At 41.1% G+C, this 27,363-nt stretch overlaps 1 protein-coding gene across 1 annotated transcript in view; it reads left to right on the plus strand.

Annotated features, from left to right (window-relative positions):
• The window catches only part of trabd2b (TraB domain containing 2B), a 101,933-nt gene that overhangs the window by 55,350 nt on the left and 19,220 nt on the right, over nucleotides 1-27,363 (plus strand). The window contains exons 3-4 of the mRNA XM_015971420.3: nucleotides 2,474-2,620; nucleotides 10,718-10,892. Of these exons, the coding sequence (XP_015826906.1) occupies nucleotides 2,474-2,620; nucleotides 10,718-10,892 (322 nt within the window). The remainder of the gene's footprint in view (nucleotides 1-2,473; nucleotides 2,621-10,717; nucleotides 10,893-27,363) is intronic.

The raw sequence follows: 27,363 nt of genomic DNA on the forward strand, positions 1-27,363 counted from the left end.
GCGGGAAATACAATGTCCTGGTCCTTTCAGCGACTGCTTCAGCAGTGAGTGATGTCACTGATCAGCGCCCAAAAGTGTCCACAATACCATTAAAAACATCAAAAGTTTTATTCTTTCAAAGTATATCATAATGTAATCCATTCAGAGCATGAGAGCAGCTGCGTGATGTAAAGTGTGGCATCCAAATGGCCAGAAGAATCTCCATTTTAACAGTGCTCAGTGAGACAACAAAGCCCCACATTGGCAATATTAAAGCAGCGCAGTGGCAACTGGTGAATTTTGTTTTTGGTGGCTCTTTTTCCAGATGTGCTAACCACATCACCACTAGTGGATGCCAAATTACCATTTACGCAACGTGAGCCCAACAAACCCAACAAAGTTGTTCCAAAAACATGCATTCACCAACAAATGCCAACTGCAGACATACGGGAAGAGGCTTATGTAAATGATGCAATATGCATTTTCTACCTCAACAACACCCAATGCCAATAAAAAGCTGCTAAATAAAAGAGCCAAAAAAAAAAAAAATAACTGCTAAACACACATATCAAGAAAGACACTAAGTAGCAATAATGCAATGTGATCCTATCCACAGAAGCAGCCTTATAAATTAAAGCCCAGACGCTCCTCTTTATAATAATTTACGTACCATTACTCTACCTGCAAAACTCACAGAGCAATGCAGCAGCTGAACAAGCAAAGCTAATTTCATAAAGTCAAATTCTGTCTTACCTTTGGTGGTTATGGTTATAACAATCCGTGTTATAGAAAAAAATATCTACTTGGTTCATGTAATCCAATGTCTCAATATCACACCGAGCTGATTCCTGACTGTTGTGGGCTTTTTTTTTACCTGCTGGAGAGTGTTTATAAGTCTCCAACACCCAATTTAATCATTTTCTGGTTCTCCGTAATAAAAAAACTCCACAAGGTGTACTCAGCTGCTCTAAAACTGAGTTACAACCAAGCAGCGTGAGTTAACCAAAAATTACTACTCCATCGGGCCATTCCAAGTACCTAACCCTCATCAAGTACCCAGAACGTTCCTGAACATGGCCCAGAAAAGGTCGATAAGTCCACCCGGCCAAGTGGAGACACGTGCATGCTGGGAATTTCATGTAAATCTACCCTGAAGTTCCGACAGTGGAAACACACAGGAAGAGAGGGTTGACTGGTAGAGAGAGGAGGATGGAGCCATTTCAGATGGTGGAAAAAGAACAAAAGAAACAAGTAAAAAATAAAGAAGGAATGGCATGTAAAATGGTAACGGGCCTGTATTTGTATAGGGTCTTCTTAGGGTTCTACAACCCCCAAGGTACTTCACAACACAGTCAGCCATTCACCCATTCACACACTGACGGGGATGAGTTACAATGTAGCCACAGCTGCCCTGGGATGCACTGACAGAGGCGAGGTCTGCCAAACACTGGCGCCACCGGTCCCTCCGACCACCACCAGCAGGCAAGGTGAATAAACTTAAAATTCTAATGTTAGATTGAACATAGAAACGCAGAGCAAAGCCAAATGAAGTGTACAAAACCAGTTGTGGAACACCATGAGCTCAAATGGAGAAGTCACACGGTAAAGCTCAGCTTTGATAATCCCAGCAGGAAAGGTTACCTGGAGTTTAATCATCCGATATGCTTGGCAAAGGCATTTATGATTGAGAAAACATGATATGAATTACAACCCAGAATTTGACATTGGCTTCTATTGGTTGTGCAGCTGCATTTGCCTTAAGCTGCTCCACAAATCATCTGACACACTTCCAGCAGCATTTTCCGAAGTGGGCTTTGTTGGTAATTACGATCATAGACGCTGATCAGTCTGGTTTAGTTTGACGATACAACGGTCTAAGTTCTGGCATCTCATCAAGTCATGTCAAGTTGAACTGTTTGAATCTGCTGCAGTAAAATGTAGAACATTTAAAAAGAAAACCTCCATCCAGCACGCCTCTGGTTCCTGTAACAATGGTTCTGGTTGTCATTCTTCCTTAACAGTGATTGACAGCTCAGTCTTAGTTGCCAGGTTGCTAGAGGTGGCGTGGGACTGTAGCGGGTGTGAGAGAGGAGGTTAACCTCTGGTGTCTGATGCAGCTGTGGAGCTTTTTTGGTTAGCTGCCGGCTGCACGCTATACATTCTTTCTAAAGAGGGCTTACTTTTGATTTTAATGGGTGCTTTAAATTTATTGCTCCTATGTACTGGTCAAAGAAAAAAATTATTATTTTTAGAAGGTTTTTTTCTTTCTTCGTCTCTTTCTTTTCCCTTCAGGAGTAAATGAGAGATTTATTGTCCTGTCTTTAGTGATCTGCTTTACCTGCTGTCAGTATGGAAAAATGCAGCAACTTTTGTTTAAAACAGCTTTGTGTTACCTTCACATGCTCACAGAGATTCTCCCTCATGAACACGCAGAAGAGAGTTTTAGGAGCAGAAACTCATAGCATCCTTCTTGTGTTTCTCTGTTCCCCTGCAGGTACTGTTTGCTTTGAACCAGACACTGCTGCAGCATGAGGGCGTCCGTGCTGGAAGCATGCAAGGCTCCTACACCACAGAAGATCTCATTACACACTACAACTGTGGGGACCTTAACTCCATCATCTTCAACCATGACACCTCGCAGGTTTGTTCTCGTCACTCTCCTCTCAGTGATTCACCTAAAAGTAAACGAGAACACAATCATCTCCCCGTCAAGTTCTTTAAATGAAAACGTGTTTTCATCAGTGCTCTGCATGAAAACTGAAGTCTTAAAACGGATGGATTTTAAAGGTTTAACCATAAACCTACAGAATATTAAAGGACCCACCTGTCCAGAACAAAACTGATGATTTGATCCTTTACTTTGGTCTGCCAATACATGCAAAACTAGAGAATATCTCTCAAGTGTTCTATCTTTTCAATACTGCATGTCGTCCAAATAAATCCATCCATCTGTTTTCTTCCGCTTATCCAGAGTCGGGTCGATGGGGCAACAGCCTGAGTCGATGAGCTTCGCAGCAGCAGCGCACATCAGGCACAGATAAAAGACAGATAGTACTAGAGAATACGAGCGGACACAAACGATTTTATGTTAATAAAATATTTTTTGGGGCAACTCCCCTTCTGATTCAATGGCTCCAACGCCTATTGCCTGACTTGTGCTTCTCTGTGAGCTCCGCAACGGAGACACACACGGAGTGTCGGAAAGGTTTTCACATTCAAACTTCGGTTCAGGCAGCAGAGTATAGCAATGCAAATCCCCGCCAGGACAACAGAGGGCGTAGCACTGTTCTGTGTCACCATAACACTCATGTATCCAGTCCACGATAGTGTGTTTACTAATGTGTATATATTTTTCAGAGACTTTAAAACTTGGACAAATTTGTCCTTCATTCTCCTCCGCCTTTTCATGCGATTGACACCTCTAAACCCACATTTTCCATAGTTTCCGTCCACGTTTGCTCCGTATGTTGTACTTCTTCACTCAAGGGTGATTAAATGTTTATATTTTCGGACGTTTTCCGCGATGCGTTCTTCAATCTAATCTGGGTCTGCCGCTAAATGTCTGTTTATTTTGTAATGGAGCTACAGCAGTGCTGGTGACAAATATACAGGAAGTGGCGTCCTGACCAATCACAAGCTTCGTCTTCGTCTTCGTCTTCGTCTTCATCCGCTTATCCGGGTCCGGGTCGCGGGGGCAGCATCCCAATTAGGGAGCTCCAGGCCGTCCTCTCCCCGGCCTTGTCCACCAGCTCCTCCGGCAGGACCCCAAGGCGTTCCCGGACCAGATTGGAGATGTAACCTCTCCAACGTGTCCTGGGTCGACCCGGGGGCCTTCTGCCGGCAGGACATGCCCGAAACACCTCCCCGGGGAGGCGTCCAGGAGGCATCCTGACCAGATGCCCAAACCACCTCAACTGGCTCCTTTCGATCCGGAGGAGCAGCGGTTCTACACCGAGTCCCTCCCGAATGTCCGAGCTCCTCACCCTATCTCTAAGGCTGAGCCCGGCAACCCTACGGAGGAAACTCATTTCGGCCGCTTGTATCCGCGATCTCGTTCTTTCGGTCATTACCCAAAGCTCATGACCATAGGTGAGGATTGGGACGTAGATCGACCGGTAAATCGAGAGCCTGGCTTTCTGGCTCAGCTCCCTCTTCCCCACGACAGATCGGCTCAGCGTCCGCATCACTGCAGACGCCGAACCAATCCGCCTGTCGATCTCCCGATCCCTCCTACCCTCACTCGTGAACAAGACCCCGAGATACTTAAACTCCTCCACTTGAGGTAGGACCTCTCCCCCGACCCGGAGTTGGCAAGCCACCCTTTTCCGGTCGAGAACCATGGTCTCAGATTTGGAGGTGCTGATCCTCATCCCAGCCGCTTCACATTCGGCCGCGAACCTACCCAGCAAGAGCTGAAGGTCAGAGCTGGATGAAGCTAGGAGGACCACATCATCCGCAAAAAGCAGAGACGAGATTCTCCTGCCACCAAACTCGACACACTCCACACCACGGCTGCGTCTAGAAATTCTGTCCATAAAAGTGATGAACAGAACCGGTGACAAAGGGCAGCCCTGGCGGAGTCCAACCCTCACTGGGAACAGGTCCGACTTACTACCGGCTATGCGGACCAAACTCACGCTCCTCTGGTAAAGGGACTGAATGGCCCTTAACAGAAACAGGATATTTTTTTCAGGCTCACTCTGGGTGTGTAAGTTGACGGTTTCTAGGAAGCTTGTCACCCTTTCAAATAGTGATTTAAATTAAAAAAAACTTCAACACTGAAATTATTTATTAGTGCTTAAATTGCAGCCTCCAGCCAGGTGTAATCACCTTTGATACATAACAAGCGCATGAAATCAAATGAACTGTTTTAGTTTTAGAAGTTGAATCTAGGTTCCAGCAGCCACACATTTTGAACTCTACCCTCATGAGAATCAGCAAGATCTGCTAAAGCTACAGTACAAGTGTGAGGTTTTGACAGTAATTTCATATTTGCTCTTTTTTCATGTAATAAACCAGTGATGTAGCAAACTTTCTTTTTCTTTTCTTGAGCAAAGCCTAGCCTTTTATGTACCAAGTTTTTATTATGCGTGGATAAAAGAATTGGATAAAAATCCAGATAAAAAAAATAAACCCTTTGATGAACAATTGTGTTTCCTTTCTTAGAGGCAGACATCTGTAATAATAATAAACACAAAATTATAACAGTTACAGTGGAAACAGATTTTCTTCAAAGGTCCTAGTTTCCAGTGCTGAAATCAGTCCAGGCCACCAGACTTTTTAGAGTGTTCTCATCAGTTTTATTACAAATTTGTACACTTTTTTTATTCAGTGCTCCCCTTTGATTGGATTTAAACCCCACTGCTCTTTAGATGACTTGCATGGCCCATTAGAATGTGACTGAACTGCAGCACATTCAGAAAACTTCCTTCTGACAGAAAAGAATATCGACGTGCTTTCTTCAATAAACTTCAAAATTTGGTCTTTTTCAGACGTTCTCCTGAGTCTTTACCGTGTTTTCACATTGATCTTATTTAATTCACCCTTGATTGCACCAGGCCTCAACCTGGCACTACTACACAAGAAGATCACACTATGCTGACTAAACCATGTGATTGGGTTGTAGCCAAAGCATGAGGCTTAGCCAGTCCTGCTTCAAATTCTTAATGACTGAGTCATGATGGGGTGTGTGGGTCCCATCATGGACAAACTGCCTTCAGATTACCCAGATACATTGCCACCTCAACAATAATGACCCTGCTATGGGCAACACATAATAGTGGCCCGTTGGTTTGTTTATTTCATGCCTGAGGACTTCAGCGTGACCCTCCAAAATCATCTTTTACATGAAAGCTGAGTCTCCATCCATGGCACTCGGGCCTATAGACAGTATTACTGAGTGATTCTTTGTGTAAGATATTATGTAATTTTTTCTTCTGAAAAATGTAAGGAGAAGATTTAATAGCATCCATTTTGGTCCAAAGAAAGTTGTATTCAACTCTCATGCAGCTAAGTTCAAAAACACTATTTGCCCCCGACCCTGGATTTAAGTTGGCACTTCTCTGACACCCGCTGCTCTACGAATACATAATCATCACCTCAAGCCTTCAGGCTTGTGCACCAGTTCCAAACATCTGCACGTGGACATATTAATAATTCTCAACCTTGAGTTACTTGATAGTCTGACACTTTAATAGCTCTGGAGGTAACTGAGAACACAGCAGCACATCGTCATGAACTCAGATTTGCTGAATGTTAGCGTTCCCTCAATCTGTCGTAAGGCTGTTCAGTATTTAGCACACACACACACACACACACACACACACACACACACACACACACACACACACACACACACACACACACACACACACACACACACACACACACACACACACACACAATCCTATATATATACTGAGATTTTACTTTGTGTCATGGATTTTATCAATATGTGTACCAATAAACCCATTTCCTGCAGCTAGAGAGAGAGAGACAAGAATCAATAAGGCAGACATACAACCAAATCATGTTTTAGGCCTAGTCCACATGTAGCCGGGTTTTTTTAAAAACGAATATCCGCCCCTCCAAAAACTTGCATCCACACCACCTCGTTTAAAAAAAAAACTCAGTCCAAACGTACACGGATAAATACGTTGTTAAGGACATGCCAGACCTGTAGGCGGCAGTACTTGGAGAAGCCAGGTGCCAGGCAACAGCCGTTCTTAACCTCATCCTTCGTCTGTGGTCTTCCGCAAGGAGCAGTAATTCCGCTTGCAAAAACAAACAAGCAAAAAGCGCTTGGACAATTGATAAAGCGAGCGCAGCTCTGAGGGCATCCATGCTGTCGGCTAGTGTAAACACAGGTCGCACACGTGATGTCAGCATTTTGTTGTCGCGGAAAGTGAAATTGCGGACCTTAAAACTCCGGTTTTGTCTGTCCACACGCAGAAACCCAAAACAGAGAAAACGCAGATCTTCACTTTGGCCGAAGTTTTTAAAAAGATCCGTTTTCATGTGAAAAAACTCCGTTTCCGTGTGGATGACAGGCCAAAATGTAGAAAAATATCTACGTTTTGGCAGATCCCCAGCTACGTGTGGACCGGGCCTTAGTGGCAAGTGCGCTGGGCAAACGCCCCGAACAGCTGGTCACAGAGTTTATTTCAGCAAAGAGATGAGAGAGGAATGGGAGTGGATCACGTGTGAGTGAGTGTGGGATGACAAGAATGTGTGTGTTTGTGTGTGTGTGTGCGTGTGTGTGTGCGTGCGTGCGTGCGTGCGTGTGTGTGTGTGTGTGTGTGTGTGTCTGTGTGTCTGTATGTGAATGCTTTTAGGACATTCAGCCAACAGATCTGTTAATAGGACCAAAGTAATGAAACATTAAATTTCCATAACATTTTGTCTTTTCAATTTTTTATTTATTTATGTTTTAAGATAGTTATGATCTTCTGATTATATATATATATATATATATATATATATATATATATATATATATATATATATATATATATATATATATACATACATATATATATATGTAATGTACTTACTTAACTTCTTTCCCATCATCCTATTTGGAATTCCTACTTCCATATGAATATGGAACACGTACATCAAAGCGACATCTAGTGTGTGGAGGTTGTAGTTGCAACAACAGAACAAGGTTTCCAGCCATCGGGATACCGGGTTCATTATCGATATGTGAAATATTTTATTTGGGTCCGTCTGTTGAAGGCTTCTCCTAAACTCTGGTTTTAGATCTGTTATGGTCGCTCCTCTTCTGAGAAGCATATCAACATCTTCTGGGCACAGAAGCAGCTGCTTGACTTGCCAAGTCTGCTATTTTCCACAGTGCCAGCCTTGCTGTGCTGAGCGGACTGTTATTGGCTGGTAGATGTAAACTGTCAAAATAAAAATTTGATTATTTTTCAATTTAAAATATAGCCTTTCAAGGAAATACAGTATGTTCATTGTGTATACATCTAAACACCTTGTGGAGGTATTGTTAAAAGAAAAATAAAAACTTTTATTAAACAGTTCCATATTCAGCCTTTAATGTGTATGATAAAGGTTTTCAATCAATAAAGACATAATGAGAAACTGTTAAACATATTTGATAATAAAAAAACAACCTTTTATTACATTTACTGGTTAAAATGAAAAAAACAAAAAGAATGAAATACTTTTTTTTCTAAAGAATTTGTTTACAGAGCAAGCCAGAAACACAAAACAAGAGAACTGAGGACTACTGAGATCATAAGAGTAACAAAGAAAGGAAACATTTCCCAGTCACTCCACATTTAGGTTTGGATAAAGCACAGGCTTTGATCTGAGCTGTGATAACTTATCTGCATTTGCCACTGCAATCATCCACTCTCCTTTCTGTCATTCCTTTTAACATCTTTCATCCCATAAAAGCTAATGAGTAATTTATCGTTGTGTCCAGTCAGTCCAGATGAACCTGCCTGGGTCATCTGCTTTGATAACACAGACAATTCAAGAGTCTCAGTGAGTCATCTTGGCTCTGTTTCAAAAACTTGTTATCTATATTAGCTTCAATGTGAAGCTTAAACCAGAATTTTTGTTGGAGAGTTAAACTTATATTTTATGACCTAAACCTACATGTTGCATGTCCAAAAAAGTTAATATTATTTATAATGGTCTTTATGATGAAAGCTAAAATTCTTTTATGGTTTCTGTTTTGTGGTAAATGTAAGGAATGCACAAAAGACATACATTTATGTCCAGTTTCAACATGAGTTAGAGTCTTTCAACCTTTATGTGAAACAGATTTTAGCATGAACAGTCAAGGGAATGATGGGAATGGTGTCAGAGCGGTTTGGATGGATGCTTGAGAGCACCTTCTTCTCATGTGGTACAATAAATCCACCCATGTATCCAGCCACCCCACATTGAGACACATTTATCCACCTTGCACAGATGTTCTTCTGTTCTTTCAGCCATAGTGTCTATACACGTGTCTTCTTTTCACAGTTGACTACTAGTGCAGATAAACACGAGTTATAACTGGATCTTTTCTGTCTTTCTCCGTCATTGAAGACAACTAAAATCTGTTTTTTCTGTGGTGAACTCCTAGCCCGTTCCACAGCTGGCATTAACATATGTCTCTGAGAATCCAACTTCAGTCATAACTAAAAAGTGTGAATATATAAACCCTGAATGCATCGACTGAAGATAAAAAAAACACTGAGGCCACGATCAAAGGTGGCCTGGGTCACGTATGACCAAATCTTTTCAACAATTAGAACATGAATGCAAGCCTTGCTGGCCTTATTTCACTGTTGAATTCTTCCATATTGCTCCTTTAACTTTTAGGGATTTTCTGTCTCTGTTAAGTTTACTTTTTACTTTAATATTTTTGTTAGTTTTATACTTTTCATACTTTTGTTTTCACATTACTTTTCCCCAAAAAATGTTTATAAGGTTTATGTTTTAGGCTGCAAATGAGCACTTAATACCTCAGCTTTAAGTGGTTGAGTACAGTCCGTCACTCTTATTAAAGACTAAGGAATTTTTATTTGATTGTTTATTTTATTTTGAGATAATCGTGTACAAAAATTTTAATAATAACACCAACTGATTGGTTCTCTTCAATTCCAGTCCTGGAGGGCCGGTATCCAGCACGTTTTGCTGGTTTCTCTGCTCCAGCACACTTGATCCAGTGGTTGAATCACCTGTTCAGCAGCTCATCAAGCTGTGCAGAAGCCTGTTAATCACCTGCTGATTGCAATCAGGCGTGTTGAAACAAAGTTTCTAAAGCACTGAAACAAACCAGTAAAACGTGCTAGATACAGGCCCTCCACACCCAGAATGGTCTAATGTCTCAATCATGTTAGAAGATTTCATTCCTCAGCCAGCTGGGGGTTGTCAGTTTATCTTAAAAAGATAAAGAAGAAGAGGGATGTAGTAACTGTTTGTTATTAGCAAGCCTGCAGGGTTGCTGAGTTTGCGCCAAACTAACGCTGCTGCACCGAATAGGATGATGGGAAACAAGTAAAATAAGCGAGTCTATTTTATTTACATAGCACTCATCAAAGACATAAAATCACAAAGTGCTTCACGTAGATCTAAACAAAATAAAACATAAAGTCATTAAATCATAATGATCTTAAACAGAAATCGATACAAATCACAAAAATGAAGCCATAAAATCATAGAAGAAATGAAAAATGATTACTACGTGGAGTTATGTAAAAGCAGCTTTAAATAAAAATGTCTTAAGCTGTGTCCAGACTGTCAATGCTACATAAGGATAAAGGAGGATCATTCCAAAGTCGGGGTGCAACAGTCGAACGAGCGATAACCTCAACTTTCATATCTGGTCTTTGGAACTTCTAGAAGCTTCTGGTGTGTGGACCTGGGGGCTTTGGTCGGAGCATAAGGCTTTAATAGATCAGTAATATAGGGAGGAGCTTGACTATTTGCTTAGCAAAATGGGTTGCAGTTACAAAATTTGACCACAGGATGCAATTCTTGCTTTATTTTTACATATTGCACCTTTAAATAACAGTGAAATAAACAAATAAATACAAACACATTTCAATGGCCTCCAATAACTATCACGGGTTGAAATCTGACAGTTTCAAGCATTTTAGTGATGTCTCTTAAAGGGTTTAGAGTTACTTTGTGTTTAACAAAATTATAAACAGTCACGTAGAACTTGAATGTTAAGTTGGAAATTCTTATTTCCTAATTATGTGTCTTTTTCTTTTAGCTCCCTCACTTCATCAACAGGTCTCTACCTGCACATGACCGCATGACAGCTCAGCAGATCGACAGCTACTTCCGCCAAGAACTCATCTACAAACGCAACGAGCGGATGGCTCGACGTGTGTCCACACTCTTACAGAGAAACCCCAACCAGACATACTTTTTTGCTTTTGGTGCAGGTAAGGAATTCATATGGATCGTTGGAGAACTCCACACAACTAATCTTTGATAATTTTTTTATGTTCGTAATTCCTCTCAATATTGGAGGCAAAACAGCTAATCAAAATAATCTCTTTTTGTTTCCACATTAAAGTCTTTCCAAGTCTGTTATTTTCAGTGCTGAGGGTGTGTGTTTGCTTGTGAATTGGAGGAGGGTTTACTTTGGTCTGGAACAGTGATTCTGTCAACGCTGATGTGTGTATACAGCAGACAAATCTGCTCTTATTTATGTTAAAAGGTAAAATGTCAGACAAAGCAGAACAGTAATAGCTTAGAATGGTTCCCAGATCTTTGGCATGTCGAACCTATGTTCATACAAGCTTAAGTGTATACACACACACACACACACACACACACACACACACACACACACACACACACATACACACACCCACCCACACACATACACACACACACACACACACACACACACACACACACACACACACACACACACACACACACACGTACATCAGTCTCAATTACAGCCAGCCTCTACCTCACAAATGAAGAAAGTATGAGCATGTTTGTTTCAATTAGCATTCCTGGATTATGCTGCTAGTGTTTCCTGAAATATGCAGTGTTTTGGTGTGCACGTGTGTGTGTGTGTGTGTGTGTGTGCGTGCATGCGGGCGTGCGTGCATGTTTCTTGATGTAAGACGTGCATACATGTGGCATGTTTTTGTTCGCATAAACAAGTGTTTGTGTGTGTGTGTGTGTGTGTGTGTGTGTGTGTGTGTGTGTGTGTGCGTGTGTGTTTACTGTACCTGTGTTTGTGTATCTGTGAGAATGGGTGGCACCACCTCTGGGTTCTGTTTATGTGGGATAATTATGTGTGACTTGGAGCAAGTGTGTACCACAGTGTGTGATTATTGCTGAAGCTCTGGTTCTTTCCTTTGGGCTTTTATTTATGTGTTGCCCCACATTGCTTTGTGGTGTTTGGACAGAACCTCTGTTGCACCAACCAGATGATGATGATGGCATACATTTGTGCAACAACACTGATGTATAACTGGTAAATAAAGAAGTAAAAACTGCTGATGTTCACCTCTCATGCTACACAATGGTTATGAAACAGTAAAAGTTATAAATGCAATTTAACAGATCCATATCAGATGATAAAAAACGTTTTGGAACTGAACAGGATAAAACAAGGAAGATTTGGGGATATGGGGATTGCTGTCATGTCTCTGACACTTGTCAGTGAGTCTGTGTAATCTGGGTTTCCTTACATCGGAAATGTTTTACTAATTGGCTTAATGACTGAACTCAACTGGAATGTTTACTTTGTGAAGTGCTTTGAGGCAACTCTTGTTGTGATTTGGTGGTATAAAAATAAACTGAATTGAAGGTAATTTGTGAACACATTGTAAGCAGCGATCTTTACTTTGAACAGCTTGTGTTGAGAACTAGTCCGACCAGATTGATGAGCTAAAGGCTAGTCCAAATCGGGCCAAGGCCAGGTGTTTGATCAGATTCCAAAATGCAGTGGTAAATGTTAACCTTATTTAAACCATTACCCCATTTGGCATTACAAGGTGACACTAACATATTATAAATATCCCTGCAGGAAGTGCCTCAGGCTGCAGTGAAAGTGCTGCAGATATCTGCTGTTGCAGGATTTACACTTGCAAATATACAAAGAATGTTTTTTAAAAATAACTTTGTTTTGTAAAACTGATGTTGTAAAGATCCATGAAGGAGCACTGGTAGATCATGCTATATATTTGGAGAATGGGTTTGTGTTACGATGGGGGTAATCCAATTTAGTCTTGGCTGCATTCAGACTAGCCATTAGTCCTAGCAGAAACTAAAACAATAAATGAAAAACACAAAAAATGTTGCAAAATCCAGTTTGACTTAACCATTTTAGAGGCTTTCTAACTTTTAGTTGTATTTTTAATGGCGGTTAATTCAAGCTCACACTCACATAATTCAATGCAGCGTTTAAAGGAACTGGAAGACATTTCCTTTTTGTGCTTTATATTTTACGTAGCATTACACCACCTTTATGAGCAAATGACTGAAACAGTCAAAACAAACCAGGGATACATGTACTATATTAATTTAGTTGTGAAATAATGTCTTAAGCTTTTTTAAAGTGAGATTTCTAATAAAAGTGTGTCCTTCTGTAAAGCTGCTTCCTGTTGTGGTTTAATTTTCCCAGTGACTTCATATTGGGAACAAGAGTGTGTAGCTGTGCTCCCAACATAGATGTGATAGACGTGGTCCTTATGTGTGTCGGGTCACCTAGGCTGCAGCTTTGACTGACAGCTGGTGTGAAGTGACTGGAACCATTACAGCCAGTTAGCTTGCTGGGTGAGCTCATACTTGCTCACACACACTTGTTTTTAATAGTGTGCCTCTGCACATATGAATGTGTACTTAAGAAAATCCAAACTCCTGCACTTGATTAGTGTTCATAACACGAGGTAAATTGTAAATCTTTTAATACAGACAAAATATTAAAACACATTTTTTCTTACTGCCACCAAATTGCTGCAAATTCAGCTCTTTCTGTGTTTTTGTGCATTTGGTTTGAACACAAAAATAAATTTCCACAGATAAAATGGGCTTTGTTCAAACTGGGCCTCCTTAAAACTTGAGATAAAAGTCTTCATAATCCAGGCTCAAGTGAAAATCCCTTCCCCTTTCCCGTGTCTTATTTTTCTGTTCAAAATGCTGACTCATGCCTTATAGTCCTGTTAACGTCCCCACTGCTCCCAGTTTCCCACTGGCCATAACCAGTCACGAAACTTTATCATCCAGTGATGCCAGGCTGCATCACGTGTCAGCCCGGACTCCCACAAATCTGACTGCGCTCATGTTTCTCTCCACAAAAAAACTATCTGGAACTTGTTCTTTCAACACTTGATTTGTGAAAAGGGATAGCTAATATTCATACTTCAGAGCAAATTCTGAGTAATAAAGAGATGAGGGGGCACAAGGGTTAAGATTATCCAGACATTTTATAAAAAGGAAGACAGCCAAGGCAGAAGGAGTGTAGATATTTTCAGGCCAAATGTGGGTGTACAATAATATGATCATATAAAACCCAATCTTTATGGTCAGGTTCCAAATCCCATTAAACTATCTGCCAGCTCTGGCTGTGGACTTTTTTCTGCTGGTTTATAAGAGAAATGATGGTAACATGGGACAGTGTCTGACAAACTCATATTCTTGCTTGGAAATCCGGGTGTCTGTCAGTTGTTTTAGTGTTTCTCACTTTTTTTTCTTTTTTTTTTTTTGCCAAACTGCTGAATTCAAGAGACCTTTAACAGTATTTGCTCTGCATCAGCTATTTTCATTATGGACAAAATGCTAAAGAAAAGTGTACAATTGAGGTTTTAGCCCTCAGCCTCTACAACCACCCGTGTAGGATTTGTTTTTCCTCTGAACCCTGTCATTGTGGTGTTTGCATAGAATTTCTCTGGGTACTCTCATGTTCTTCCAACAGTATTAAAGGTATGGTTAACTGATGTCACTCTGAGATTTTGCTGAACAAGAAGACGGTCTTCTACACCTATCTCCTGCATCAAAAATCGACAGTGAAAATCTAGGATTTGAAAATCCTCAGATCTACATCACACTGTTAATTCAACACATTCTTAGACCCTAAGTGTCGAAAAATGACACGGGGTGACCAAGCGTTTGTTTCTGATGTGTTGGGTGCCCCAACCGCGCTGTGCCAGAGCGTCGTTACCCGATGCCCGCAGTAAAAACAGATATCTGAACAAATTCTGACCTTCACCCTCTTGCTATTTAACCTTCCCCTCACCCCCATCCTAATGTTAACCAGCTTGCGCATGCAAAGCTATGTCATGCGTTTCATCGTTCCTCTCAAACACAGTTCACGGAAAATTTAGACTGACAATGTGGGTTAAGGTTAGGATGGGGGTGAGAGGAAGGCTAAATCGCTAGAGTTTAGAAGTGAAATATCTGTGAATTGTCCATTTTACCACAGGCGTCAGATACCGCGATGCTCTAGCACAACTCCCAATGCGTTGGAAACAAACGCTTGGTCACCCCGCGTCATTTTTCGACGCTTAGGGTGTGAGAATGTGTTGGTTAATTAGTGTTCATGGACTCACTGATTTTTAAATCACAATGGGGAAGGCTGTTGTTGTTTTAACTACCAGGAAACAGCAGAGAACGTCTTGGCTAATTTTAGCTAACTGTTAGCATTAGCAACTCCACCACATGGAGGAACTCCTCCAGACTTTTGTTATTTGTGGAGATTAAACATCCATGCCGCAAGTCAGTGGTAGAGTTGTATTGCTGTTATCCAATCCAGGGTGAGATGTCCAAATATCAGGAAATAAGACTCCCCCGAAGCTCAGATGTGATGTTGCAGACTTGGCCTGCTGAGCCAGGGATTTGTGGGCTTTTTTGTGCCCTGAGTTCTGCCTGCAAGGCATTCATTCCTTCTAGAGACCACTGCAAATGTATTGAATAAATGAGTAATCCACTCCTTTACCTGTTGTTACTCTACTGATTTTCATTTCCGTCTCTTTTCTTGCTGCTCCGGCATGTTTGCCTCTATTTCCCCTAAATCTCTTATCCCACCACCGTGGTCTCTGCTGTTCACCATTAGTATCAGTGTTGTGTAATAGGGAGCAATCAAGGGAACCAACCATCATGATGTAACATGTTAATACGGCCAAATGAAAGCATCACAGTTTCCTTTTGGATCAGATGATGCAGCATCACCAGATAACAGCAAATCAGAGTCACAGAAACACTGGACCCTCTTAACATTGCTACTATGTTAGAAACACACGAAACTTTGAAGAACATTTTTACACCATTCGTTTAAAAAAATACACACGCTGTTATCACCTCATTCGGTCACATGGAAACTAAAAACGTAAACACAAGCACATGTGAGCTCTCTATGCAGAGGGAGCTGAAAGGGCAGACAGTGTGTTGTTAGAGCCTGGTGATGTGCCTCAGCGGTTTTTCATTTGCCAGTTCCCTGGCTGCTGCTCCCCATTCTTATTGAAAACATCCCATGGAATTTCCTGGTGCACATGTGCACAAGTGGCTGTGCACGCTCAATGCTCGGAGTCCCAGGGTCCTATGATGTTTATCTCCAAACTAGTAATCGCTGTCAAACGTGCATGTGTAGTTTTGTTAGTTCTGACGTCTGCGTGACCTTTCGTTTGTTTTAAAGTTGATTTTTGGTCAAATGTCCTGCAGCGTGAGCCTGCCACAGCCAGGTACACACGCACTTTGCAGGTTGGAAGCGACTAATCCTGGAGAAAGCCTGTCTGACACTGTGACTTTTCCCCTCCTGGTGCCGTTTTGCTCCCTCAGCCCTTTTCCTCATTTGTCTGTCTGCCTTTCTGTCTGTTTCTTGTCTAACTTCTACATGTCTCTTTGCTTCTGTTGTTTACGTCTGCTCCTTCAGTTGTTTCACATCTGTTGCACTTTTTTCTTTCAATAGCCTGCCCCCATTCTTTCCTGCTGTCTATGTCCATCTGGCCACACGGAGTCTTCTTTTCTCTTGCACGTTTTTGGAACATTTTATGATGTGACAGAATTTTTTGCTCGTGCGTGTCACGCACGTGTGAATCTTCTGTTATGTGGAGAGGACAGACATGAAAAGGAGTCAGAGATGGAAAGATCTTCTTATTGCTTTTCTGCTGACAGTTTTGGCTTAGCACATGTTTAGATTTATTTTCAACCATGAGTGTGGTTTGGCCTGGGGGTCTGGCTTGTTTTGTGAGGTAATCAGGTGGATCTGCACTAGAATACTTCCCTCTCGCCTCAGTATGTGTGTCCTCTTAGGTCTTCTTCAGATAAATTAAATAATTTTATCATGTGTTGTTGTTTAGTCAGTGTTTATGCAATTGACTGTGCTGCTGAACAAAAATCAACAGCATCAAATTAAAAAAAAAAGCTTTATGCTTTGGTCCATAAAGTGAGAGGGAAAATCCATTTTGAGGAATAAGTCAGGACATAACAAAGTCTGTTAGCAAGATGTTGGGCTGAGCTGGCTGTGACATCTCGCTTGGCATGTGTGTCCTAAAATATCAGGCTTTGTGGTGTGTGTGGGCTTTCCTCAGTGTCACATTTATTTGTAAAATGATTTAACGGTTTGGTTTGTCTGTCTGCCTTCTCGATAACTTGCTGAAATTCACCAGGAACATTTGGATTTCATGTTGTGTCTTACTTTGAAAGAAGTGCAACAAGCAGAAAATGGGGGAAAGGCAGTAACATAAAAAATGAAATCTGCTTTTTTAAAGAAAATTTGAAAAATGTGAATTTTTTTATTAAAACATTTATTTTATGTTTTCTCTGTGATGTTTTTTTTCACAACAAATATACAGCATACCCCTGTAACACAGATCAGCCAATCATGTGGCAGAAACTCAGACGTGGTGAGGAAGACTAGCTGAAGTTCAAAGTTTAAGTGACTTTGTCTGTGACATGGTTGTTGGTGCCAGTATTTCATAAAGGGCTGATCTACTGGGATTTTCACCCATAACTGGCTCTATAGTTCACAGAAAAAGATCTAAAATATATCCAGTGAGCTTTAGTTGTGCTATATTGATGTCAGATGTCCATCTTATGTGGTTTGAGATGGCAGGAAAACCCCAGCACTTCCACCCTGCTACAACTAAGGCCTGCTGAATAGCAGAGTAGACCAGCTGTTACTCCTGTCAGCATTAGACCAGGAAACTGAAGCTGATATTCATACAGAATCCTCAGAACTAGACAAAAAGAGATGTGGAAAAAAAAGTTTGACAGAGCTCAGTTTCTGCTGCAACATTTGGGTCAGAGCTTGGTGTCACTAACATGATCACATAGATCCACCCTTCCTGCTATCAGTTCAGGCTATTTCTTGTGATGTCATGGTGTAGGAGATATATTATTCGGGCGCGGCCTTAGAGCCACCTGAGCCTGGTTTAAACAACACAGCTTACCTGAGTATTGTTCAATTCAATTGAGTTTATTTATACAGCGCCAAATCACAACAAGAGTCGTCTCAAGGCACTTGGCACAGTAAACATTCCAATACAGTTCAATTCATAAAGCCAGAGAGTAAAAAGTTTCCTGTAAAAGGAATTCAGCAGGTTGCATCGAGTCACCGACTAGTGTCAGTTTCTTTACAGCAATCCTCATACTAAGCATGCAGCGAGTCAGCTTGTCAGTGGGTGCGTCACTCAGCGGGAAAAAACTATTTCAAACGTGGACAGGTTGGTGGTGTCCCACGGGCTGGGTTCTATGCACACCGTCACCCAGCCGGCCTGAGGTGATGGCTGCTCCAGTTCTACTGGAGGGCCGCTACGAGATTGTTCTCATCTAGTTATCCCTGCGCTAGCTAAGTAGGGTGAAAGCCCACCCAATCACCCCCGTGATCATTCAACAGGGTGAAATGGTCTGCGCCCCCGCCCCACCCCCACCCCCGACCCACACATTTAAATGTTCAAAAGTTGGCAGCCCTGACTCAAAGCGTTCACTAAGAGCTAGGTGAAACAACAGAAAATGTGTGTTTTTGCGTGCTTATGTGCTGCAATAACTCAGAAATGTCTCAGTACAGAGAAATCGGATCAATGTTAGCGATCCACAAACACCGAACAGCTACATGGAGTGCAACACTGAAAACAGGAAGTGACGCTCCAACGTCTTCCAGCTTTGTTGCTGACCTTGTCCATAAATTTACAACCACAGTGGACTCATCTTCAGATATTGCGCCATTTTACAGAGCTCAGATAATCTCAAACTGGTTTCTTAAACATGACGATGAGTTACAAGTCCAGAGCGGTTGGGATGTGGTGGGACGGGGGATTAACATCGGGGATGAAACGGTGATGCTGTCATGTTAATATGGTAAAATTAAGAAAGCTCTAAAGGTTAAAGTAGTCCAACTAGTTATGTGTCTAATAAAGTGGCTGACAAGTGTGCATCTTCTGATTTTCCACCAGGCTTGTAAAAATGTATTGAAGACAAAGCTCTGTTTATTCTGGCAGATTTAATTTCTTAACACAGCTTTAAACTACAAAAGAAGAATTAGCCTTGATATGTTTCTAGTAAATTGCCAGGAATGTACAGTTGTGTTTGATCATTCTTTCTGTAATTAAAGCTACACAGCTCATTAACTTTTTCAAAGCTTCATTTGCAACAAAAATATTATGTATTTCTTTACATTTCAGGAACCAGTCTTTTTAATATCATTTAAAATCTCCCAGCAGACAAGCATCAAAGCCCAGCAGTGGAACAAAACAGAGGTTTAATTTTAGGGGCCCTGCTCGTTGACTGCACTTGCCAGTTATCCAGGTGTAAATTAGATCCTGACTAAAAGGAACAAATGAAAACCAGCTAGCTTTGAGGCTCTTAGAAGCATTCCATGTCAGACTTTATGTAAGACAAGTCCATGCATGTGCCACATAATGATATATATTTATTTTAGGGATGCTCGATATTGACTTACTTTCCAAAACCAATAAAAAGTGATGTGGAGGAGCATTGGATCTACTCCCTTACCTGATGACAGAGCTTCTCACCCTATCTCTAAAGGTTGGTTTATGCTTGACGCGTCCGCGAGGTCCGCACGGCTCCGCGTGGAAAAGTTGCGTCATTTTGCGTCATTTTAACAACCACGCCCCTCCACCGCATCTCCGCACGGCCCAAGATTTCCGCAACGCGCACCTCGGAAAATTTCTAACCACGCGGACGGATGTGGAAAAACATGGCAGACCGGCAAGAACTAGTATGGCAGAGGTTCGTAAATACAGACATTTGTATGATTCAGCTCTCAGAGATCACCGCGATCAACATGTAGTTAATAATTCTTGGAGAAAAATAGCTTGCACTGTCAGAAAAGATGAGGACGCTGTTAAAAATGCTGAAATGCCGTGTTGTAAACAGTAATTTCTACTTCTACTATGGTGTAGTGTTGGGTACATGCTGTAGAGCTCCATGCTGCCCCGTTCAGTTTGGGAGAATATTGGCTCACCGCAGAGACGAGCCGCATGAACCATAAACGCTGCGAGTTGTGAAGCGCGTTCCATTCGCGAGCCGCATCACCGCGCGGACAGTGAATGCGTCAAGCATAAACCAAGCTTAAGGGAGAACCCACCTTGCAGAGAAAACTCATTTCAGCCACTTCTATCTGTGATCGCATTCTTTCAGTCACTACCCAGAACTCATGGCCATAGGTGAGGGTAGGAACGGAGATTGACCGGTAAATCGAGAGCTTCACTTTCTGGCTCAGTTCACTCTTCACCATGACAAACTAGTACAATGCCCGCATCACAGCAGATGCAGCACCAATCCGCAGAGGTGTGACCAAGTCTGTGCTTTTCAAGTCACAAGTAAGTTGGAAGTCTTTTCAGTCAAGTCTCGTGTCAAGTCCAAGTCAAAGACATCCAAGTCGAGTCCAAAGCCAATGATGTGGAAGTTCAAGTCAAGTCCATGTCCTTAGCTTTGAATTTTCAAGTCATATTCAAGTCATCTGTCCAATTTCTATTCAATGACAATGATAATAAATAAATTCCAGAATTAAAGCTTCTTAAAGCTTCATTTATTTGCTCAAACAAGCAGAAAGTGCAACTGAAACCGATTCTAAACAAAGTGCTGCTGCATTTAGCAGAACAAGATCAAACCCAGAACAAAGAATGATTTATGATTTTTGTCCATGTCGTGCCACTTTTGTGCTAAAATATCAAATATGCTCAAGTCATCATCAAATCGCAAGTCGTTGGCCTTCAAGTCTGAGTCAAGTCGAAAGTCTTTATAAATTTTATCAAGTCAAGCCAGAAGTCATTAAAATAATTACTCGAGTCTGACTCGAGTCCAAGTCATGCGATTCGAGTCCACACCTCTACCCATCCATCTACTGATCTCCCGCTCCATCTTTTCCTCAATCGTGAACAAGACCCCAAGATGCTTAAACTCCTTCACTTAATGCAGGACCTCATCCCTGACCCAAAGAAGGCGTTCCACCCTTTACCGACTCAAAACCAGAGGAGCTGATTCTCATCCCAGCCGCTTCACACTCGACTGAAAACCGCTGCAAAAGCCAAAAATCACATTCTGATTAAGCCAACAGAACCACATCATCTGCAAAAAGCAGAGACCTCATCCATAGGCCCTACAACTGATAAGTGCACAAGAGAAAATGAAGCAGCAATGAGAAAAAGAGGATTCAGATTAGAAAAAAACACCTCAGCAGAATCATTTCAATGCTGAAGAGCATCAGCTCTATTACAAGGTCAAGAGCTCCTGGTGTTTAAGCTAAGGCTGAACCTGGCCACCCTGCAGAGCTTCAGGGTTTGTCAGAGACTGACGCTTTTGGAGGAAAGTCAAGAAAAGTGGGGAAATTTTAATTTTTTTATAATTTTAACTTCATAATCCTTCCCCAAATTTTCTTTCTCTACTTGTTTTTCTTCACATTTCATTCCAAAGAAATGTTTAACTGCAGGTAGAAAATGTAGCCTAAACGTTTAAATGTGGGGAATCACTTAAATCTCCCTACACTGAACTATTCAAACCCTCTTTTCACACTTTCATACCAGCATCGGACCCAGACCCACCACATGTTGCTGATGTTGGCTTCCGGATCTGACCTCCACAGCTCTCCTGCTCTATCTGTTTGACCAAAACTTTAAGCAGAACCAGAACATGAACGGCCCTGTCAACAGATGTCATTCACAACACCTCAGTGTGGCCAAGCGAGGCAGACTGACGACTTGCTGCATGCAAAGGAAATGAAGTCATTACAGCTCCAGACTGCCATTATTTACCTCTGTAGAAACCCAGCTCGGTACGGAGAGGTGTACTTTACCATTTCAGATTTACGTTTTGAGCGAGAGCAGAGATCTCTTTTCAAGGCACCAGTTCAACTATTCCTCCGTCTCCACTCGGTTAACACGAGGCTGCTGTGTGATTTATAGAGGGATCCCATTGCTGTTAGAACTGTAAATGGAAGTGCACAGCAAGGGGCAGGGATGTTGGGCTTATTAAAATCTTTGCAGCATTAGTCATCAGTTCTTCAAGGAAATTACTGCGGTGCGCACTCATGCTAGTAACAAAGAGAACTCGCCATATACACAAACAGGTGCACAAACGTGAAAACCTGCTGCTTCTTGCCAAAAAGAGCACACACGGGTTAGCACATTAGCATTTGCCAAATTCAAAGGGAGATCTGACGTCAATTAAATCATAACACGTGTTCACAAAGAAGTCCTAAATGTTCAATCAATAGATCATGCAGCCTTTCTAAGCAGCAGATCTTGATCAGATTAACATTATGAACCTACCTATTTGTTTTTACAACTATCTAAAGCTAATGTTGGAACTAATTTTGAAATAACAGCTACGCAAACATTTATACAAATGCCAGGCAATTTTCTGTCGGTACCGTCGATCAAACTGTAAAAGAATAAATTAATCGTGGAATTTTTTTTTCCTGATAGTCACTCTCCTCACCCTAAATCCTAATCCTAACCATTAAACTGATCCAAAGTGGCCAAGAATACTCGGGTTGTCTTAACATCTACCAAGGACCTGGTCGGGGATGAAACCATCAACCCTGTGATTATGGGATGAGTTTTCTGCTGTCTAAACCACAATCTCCTAGATGTTAAACTTCCAGCTGTTGGTGATGTAAGGTTCTAACTTTACAAAAAGGAATGCAGTCTAAAAACTCACAGGAGACGCCTGAAGAGTCCCCCAACTGGAAACTGTGTTTCATGTGTCCTGAGATGTCTGAAATTCATTAAGCTGACTAATTTGATAAAGTTTTGAGTGTGAACATTTGGACCATGTTACAGAAGTATGTGCATGTTTTAAAATCAGTGATTCAGATATGTTGATGCAAAATTTCAGGTTCATAGCAGTTGTAATCAGTCGTGCAATGGAACTCAGACCCAAAAGCTATTAAAGTGACAATGTGTAGTTTTCACCATTAATCTCTGGAAATATCGATCAAATGAATGATGCCCAGTTGTTGAAAAATATTGGCAGCTTTGTAACATATAACCACAGAAATCAGGTCTAAAATATCATGGGAGCCGGTCTAAGTCTCTGGGCAACACCATATTAAATGCCATGTTGCCTTCTACAAAAGCCCGTGAGGACAAAATGCGAGTGGCTACAAAACTTTCACCACTGAAGAAAATTGTTGTTCTACACATGTACCTTTTTACTGGTTGCCAGTGATGAAAGGGAGTCTGATGTGCTTGTCATTTTGCTAAAGGTGAAACGATCTGACAAATTACTCATTCAGAAATTGCACTCCAGTGTTATTTTTGGCGGGCATCTTAGTTTGTCTTAGTCCTGATGACAAAAATGCATTTTAGTCTTAGTCAGTTTCAGTCGACTAAAATTCAAAAAGGTTTTAGTCGACAAAGAATTTTATTTTAAATTTTACAAAACATTAATTCTCTAACAAGTGAATTTACAGGTCAGACGTACTCTGAGCTACTGGAGTGAGTTTCATACCAACATTTATTTTATGGCTATGGGACACAATCTTAGCTGCCCCAGATATTGTAAAACAATAATCCCCAGACTGGATCATTATTATTTTTTGTACCTTATTGATAATCACAATAATGTATACAATGTATTGGTGCAGATATGTGTCTCATTCTGTAGATTTTCACAAAAGAAATTTAAGATTTTCTCTCCTTAACAAAATAGAATTTAAGAAGTATTCTACACAACATGTATACAGAAATAAAGAAATGTGTTTCTTTAAACTGTGTATTTTTCCTGGCGATAGGGGGCAGTAGATACCTAAATCGTTGCAAGCAAGCTGTACTTTTGTGTAAGGTCTTACCAGTGGATGCCCATTAGGGTTAAAAAGCCCAGGAGTGCAAACTTCAGCCAAATTCAGCATATCAGACTCCATTTTATCACTGGCAACATGTGAAGAGGTAAAATGTGTAAAACAACAGCGTTTATGAATGGTGTAGTTGTTCGTTACAAACCAGTAAATGCACTTTGCCCTCAAGGGCTCCCGTAGAAGGAAACATGGAATCTAATATGGTGTCGCCCAGAGACTTAGACCCACTCCCATGTATTTTATACATGATTTATATGGTTATATGTTACAAAGCTTCCAATATTTTTCAAAAACTGGGAATCATTTAATTAATGTTCAACAACATTTTGATTGATATTTAGAGAGGAAGAAAAAAAAACAGAAAAATCAAGGTGGTTCAATACATATTTATTTAAATGACAGTTTACTATCAGTTTACACACAGTTAAAACCAAATTAGAGGAGTTTCTGCATCAACTCTGTTCTTGAATTAAACAAACTCAACGAGTCACAAATCATTTTTAAGGTTCAAGTACATTTTTTGGTCAAGCTTATCTATTTTCTCTCTTATACCACTGTTGTTTAAACTGGTCAGAGGGAACAGTTTGTGTTTCTTTGCACCACAATGTAGCAGCAGAACCCAGTATGCTTTCAGAAGAGTGGGAAGCACATTCCAGTCTGTGCTTTCCACTGATTATATTCTTATCCTTTTTCCTCAAGTCATTCTTCAATAAGTTTTCTCAAATCGCAATTATTTACTTTCGTTTTTTGTGCAGATTTTTTTACAAATGGAGATCAGTCTCAAGCAAACTACAATAATGACTGATGTTTACACGGGCTGACTGCAAACACTTTTTTACTCCCCATAATTTGCATAACCCTTCATTTTTGGTGTCCTAATGCACACGCATGTATTTTAATTTGCATTTAAAACATAGTGGAAAATAGACTGCAAGATCCAAAAAGACAGTGTATTATGTTAATGTGACCTAGACTGGTGTGCAGTAAAATATAATATTCAATTCAAAGTCAAATACTGATTACAAATGTTACAAATATCAACTTCCATTTTACGTTTGGAAAATCTCATCAATATATTCACACATGAGCTAATATGAACACAGAAATAGAAACAGAGGAAAACTGTATCAAAAGGTCCTTCACTCATAGTTTTAATTAATTTTCAGTGGTCTCTAGTAGGACTGAATGTCTTGTAAGTGGTACTCGGGGGGGAAAAAGGGCTCCAGCGCAATTGTTTCAGCACAGAGAATTCAGCTAGAGGAGGAGGTAGCTTCAGACAGCAGGGTTTGGAGTTTTATTTCCTGATATTTTCTTGCCTGACTGGCTAAAAACAATGAGACTCTACACTGACTGTTTGCAATGTGAAGCTAATGTTTTACCTTCACAAATAACACAAGCCTGAAGGAGTTCTGGTGTGGTGGAGTTGCTAATGCTAATGGTTAATATCTACTAGCCGAGATGTTCTCTGCCGTTTTCTGGATACTAAACCAACAACAGCCTTCCCCGTCATGAGTCAAGAAGGGTGAGTTTCAACATCGATTATCTATCAGAGGCTAATGCAGGAGATATAGTAGGTGTAGGAGAGTTCAGCCTGCATGAAGAACTGATCATTTTCCAAAACATTAAGGAAAAATGGTTTCTGAGTGAAGGTCCCCTTTAGAAGGACTACAAAAAGAGGACTAAATAGAGAAAAGCCGAAGCAATTAACAGGCAAATATCCTTTAAGAGGATTAAGTCTGGATAGCCAGACACAAAGAAACTGGCCTCAGTCAAGAAGTTGCTGCAGTCAAAACATTCAGAGGTAGAAATAGAGTTCATTAGATCATAGCTGCAATCAGGGTAAAGGGTTTTTAACAGAATCATTACCCCTTCTATCGGGAGCCACAGGACGAGAAACAGCTGTTTTTGATGTCATATTTTGATGAACACTAAGTTATCAGGTCTGCTGCAGATTACAGGGAATTGGCCACAAACCCAAAAGAAAGTGGATGTAAGTGCAGCTAAAGCATTGTGTCTCGGTCTGAGCCAGAATAGCCTCATATGGCAGATTAAACTCAGTGATGATGAGCAAAGTAGATGCAGGGTGGCAACTGGGGTGATGTCACTAACTGTGTTATTGACCCTTTGCACCGACGTCACCTCATGTGGGTCCACCATAGTGGACGGCAAAAGCATGTAAAACAGTGAGCGACACGATTACTAAACAAAGGGAAAAGTAGAGCCTGAAATTGTTTTTGCGATCAAAACAAAAACAATACTCCTCCAGCATTCCTTCAACTAGTTCATGCCCAGTTCAGTTATCAGAAGAAGTAGCGCATCTAGCCGGGGCTCATAGAGAGCAGTATGCTAACTAGCTTACCAACATTAGCTTACGTTCTCTCTGCAGCTTTTCACCGATGTAAACATGTTGCTGACTTTGCCTAAATTCACCCCGCTGGATTTATAACTTTATGTTATAAACAGCGTTTCACTTTACACCAAAGCTGATTTTCAAAAAGTCCGAATCCCTACCAGCTTCTGTTGCTGGTGGTGTTACCGGGTTCAGCTGCTGCTCTCACACCGGAATGAGAAGATCTCTGAACGCCGACGCTCATATTGTAAGGAGAAACTGGTTTGTCTCAGCCATATTGTAGCGTTGTGGTTTTATGCTCTTTTATGAAAGAGGAACCATGCTACGTATTAATTCGGAATATTAATTTTTAATAAATCAATAACCAAATTTTATATTGTTAAGAAGACTCAAAGGTTGTTTTCATCGATAAACTGACGATAATATCTGTGTGTCTGTGTTTCAGTTCAATGAGGAAACCAGTTTGACAATTAAAAGTTTTAATTCTTCAAATTAAACTAATGATTTTGAAATTGACAAACAGGAAATAACAATCAACATTGGCAACTTGTGGGACAATCTTTAACAGTTGATATGATCAAATAGACCTTGTGGTGAATTTATGAAGATTGAGAATGTTGTGATATGAATGCGTGTGTGAGTCTGATTTTGCTTCAGGAAGAAACAGGTGTCTGAGTGAAGTGATGGTTTGGATAAACTTAGGTCTTATCAGAGAACTGCATCAAACGCTAAACACCGTGCTCTGTCTCACCGAACTCTTGTGGACCCTCTTTCGGATCCGGGCCGTGGAGGATGGCATCCAGATGACACCCGCAGCTGACAGGGGAGACGTAGGTGTCGAACGGAACCGGTCCAGAGTTGCCCTCGGTACACGTTGATGGTAAAGCGTTTTGTCGATGCGCTTTCTTAAGTTAATTCACTCAGAAATCAAAAGACTCGGTAATGAGTCTGCGTTAGAAGTTGCGATTCAGCTATTCTGCCTGGTTTGGCAGGAACAGCGTGAGAGGGGGGGGGGGGGGGGGGGGGGGGGAGAAACGAGCCAACCGGCTCCCCCCTTTTAGCGTTTATTCAGGTCCTCTCTCTTTCGTTGTCAAGCACGAACTGAAATCATAAGACTGAAACTTACCAAAAGCCTTTCTCTTCTCAAAGCAAACGTGTGCATCAGCAAATGTGTTTTGGAGTTTACTGTGAGCAGATGTGCGTGGGCGTGTTTGGGTGTGTGAAGAAGCAGGAGTGTGAAGGTCGTTACCAAACATTCTCAACATTAACATTTAATTAAGAATGG

The sequence above is a fragment of the Nothobranchius furzeri genome, chromosome 8, assembly GCF_043380555.1.
Source record: "Nothobranchius furzeri strain GRZ-AD chromosome 8, NfurGRZ-RIMD1, whole genome shotgun sequence".
Taxonomy (NCBI): domain Eukaryota; kingdom Metazoa; phylum Chordata; class Actinopteri; order Cyprinodontiformes; family Nothobranchiidae; genus Nothobranchius; species Nothobranchius furzeri.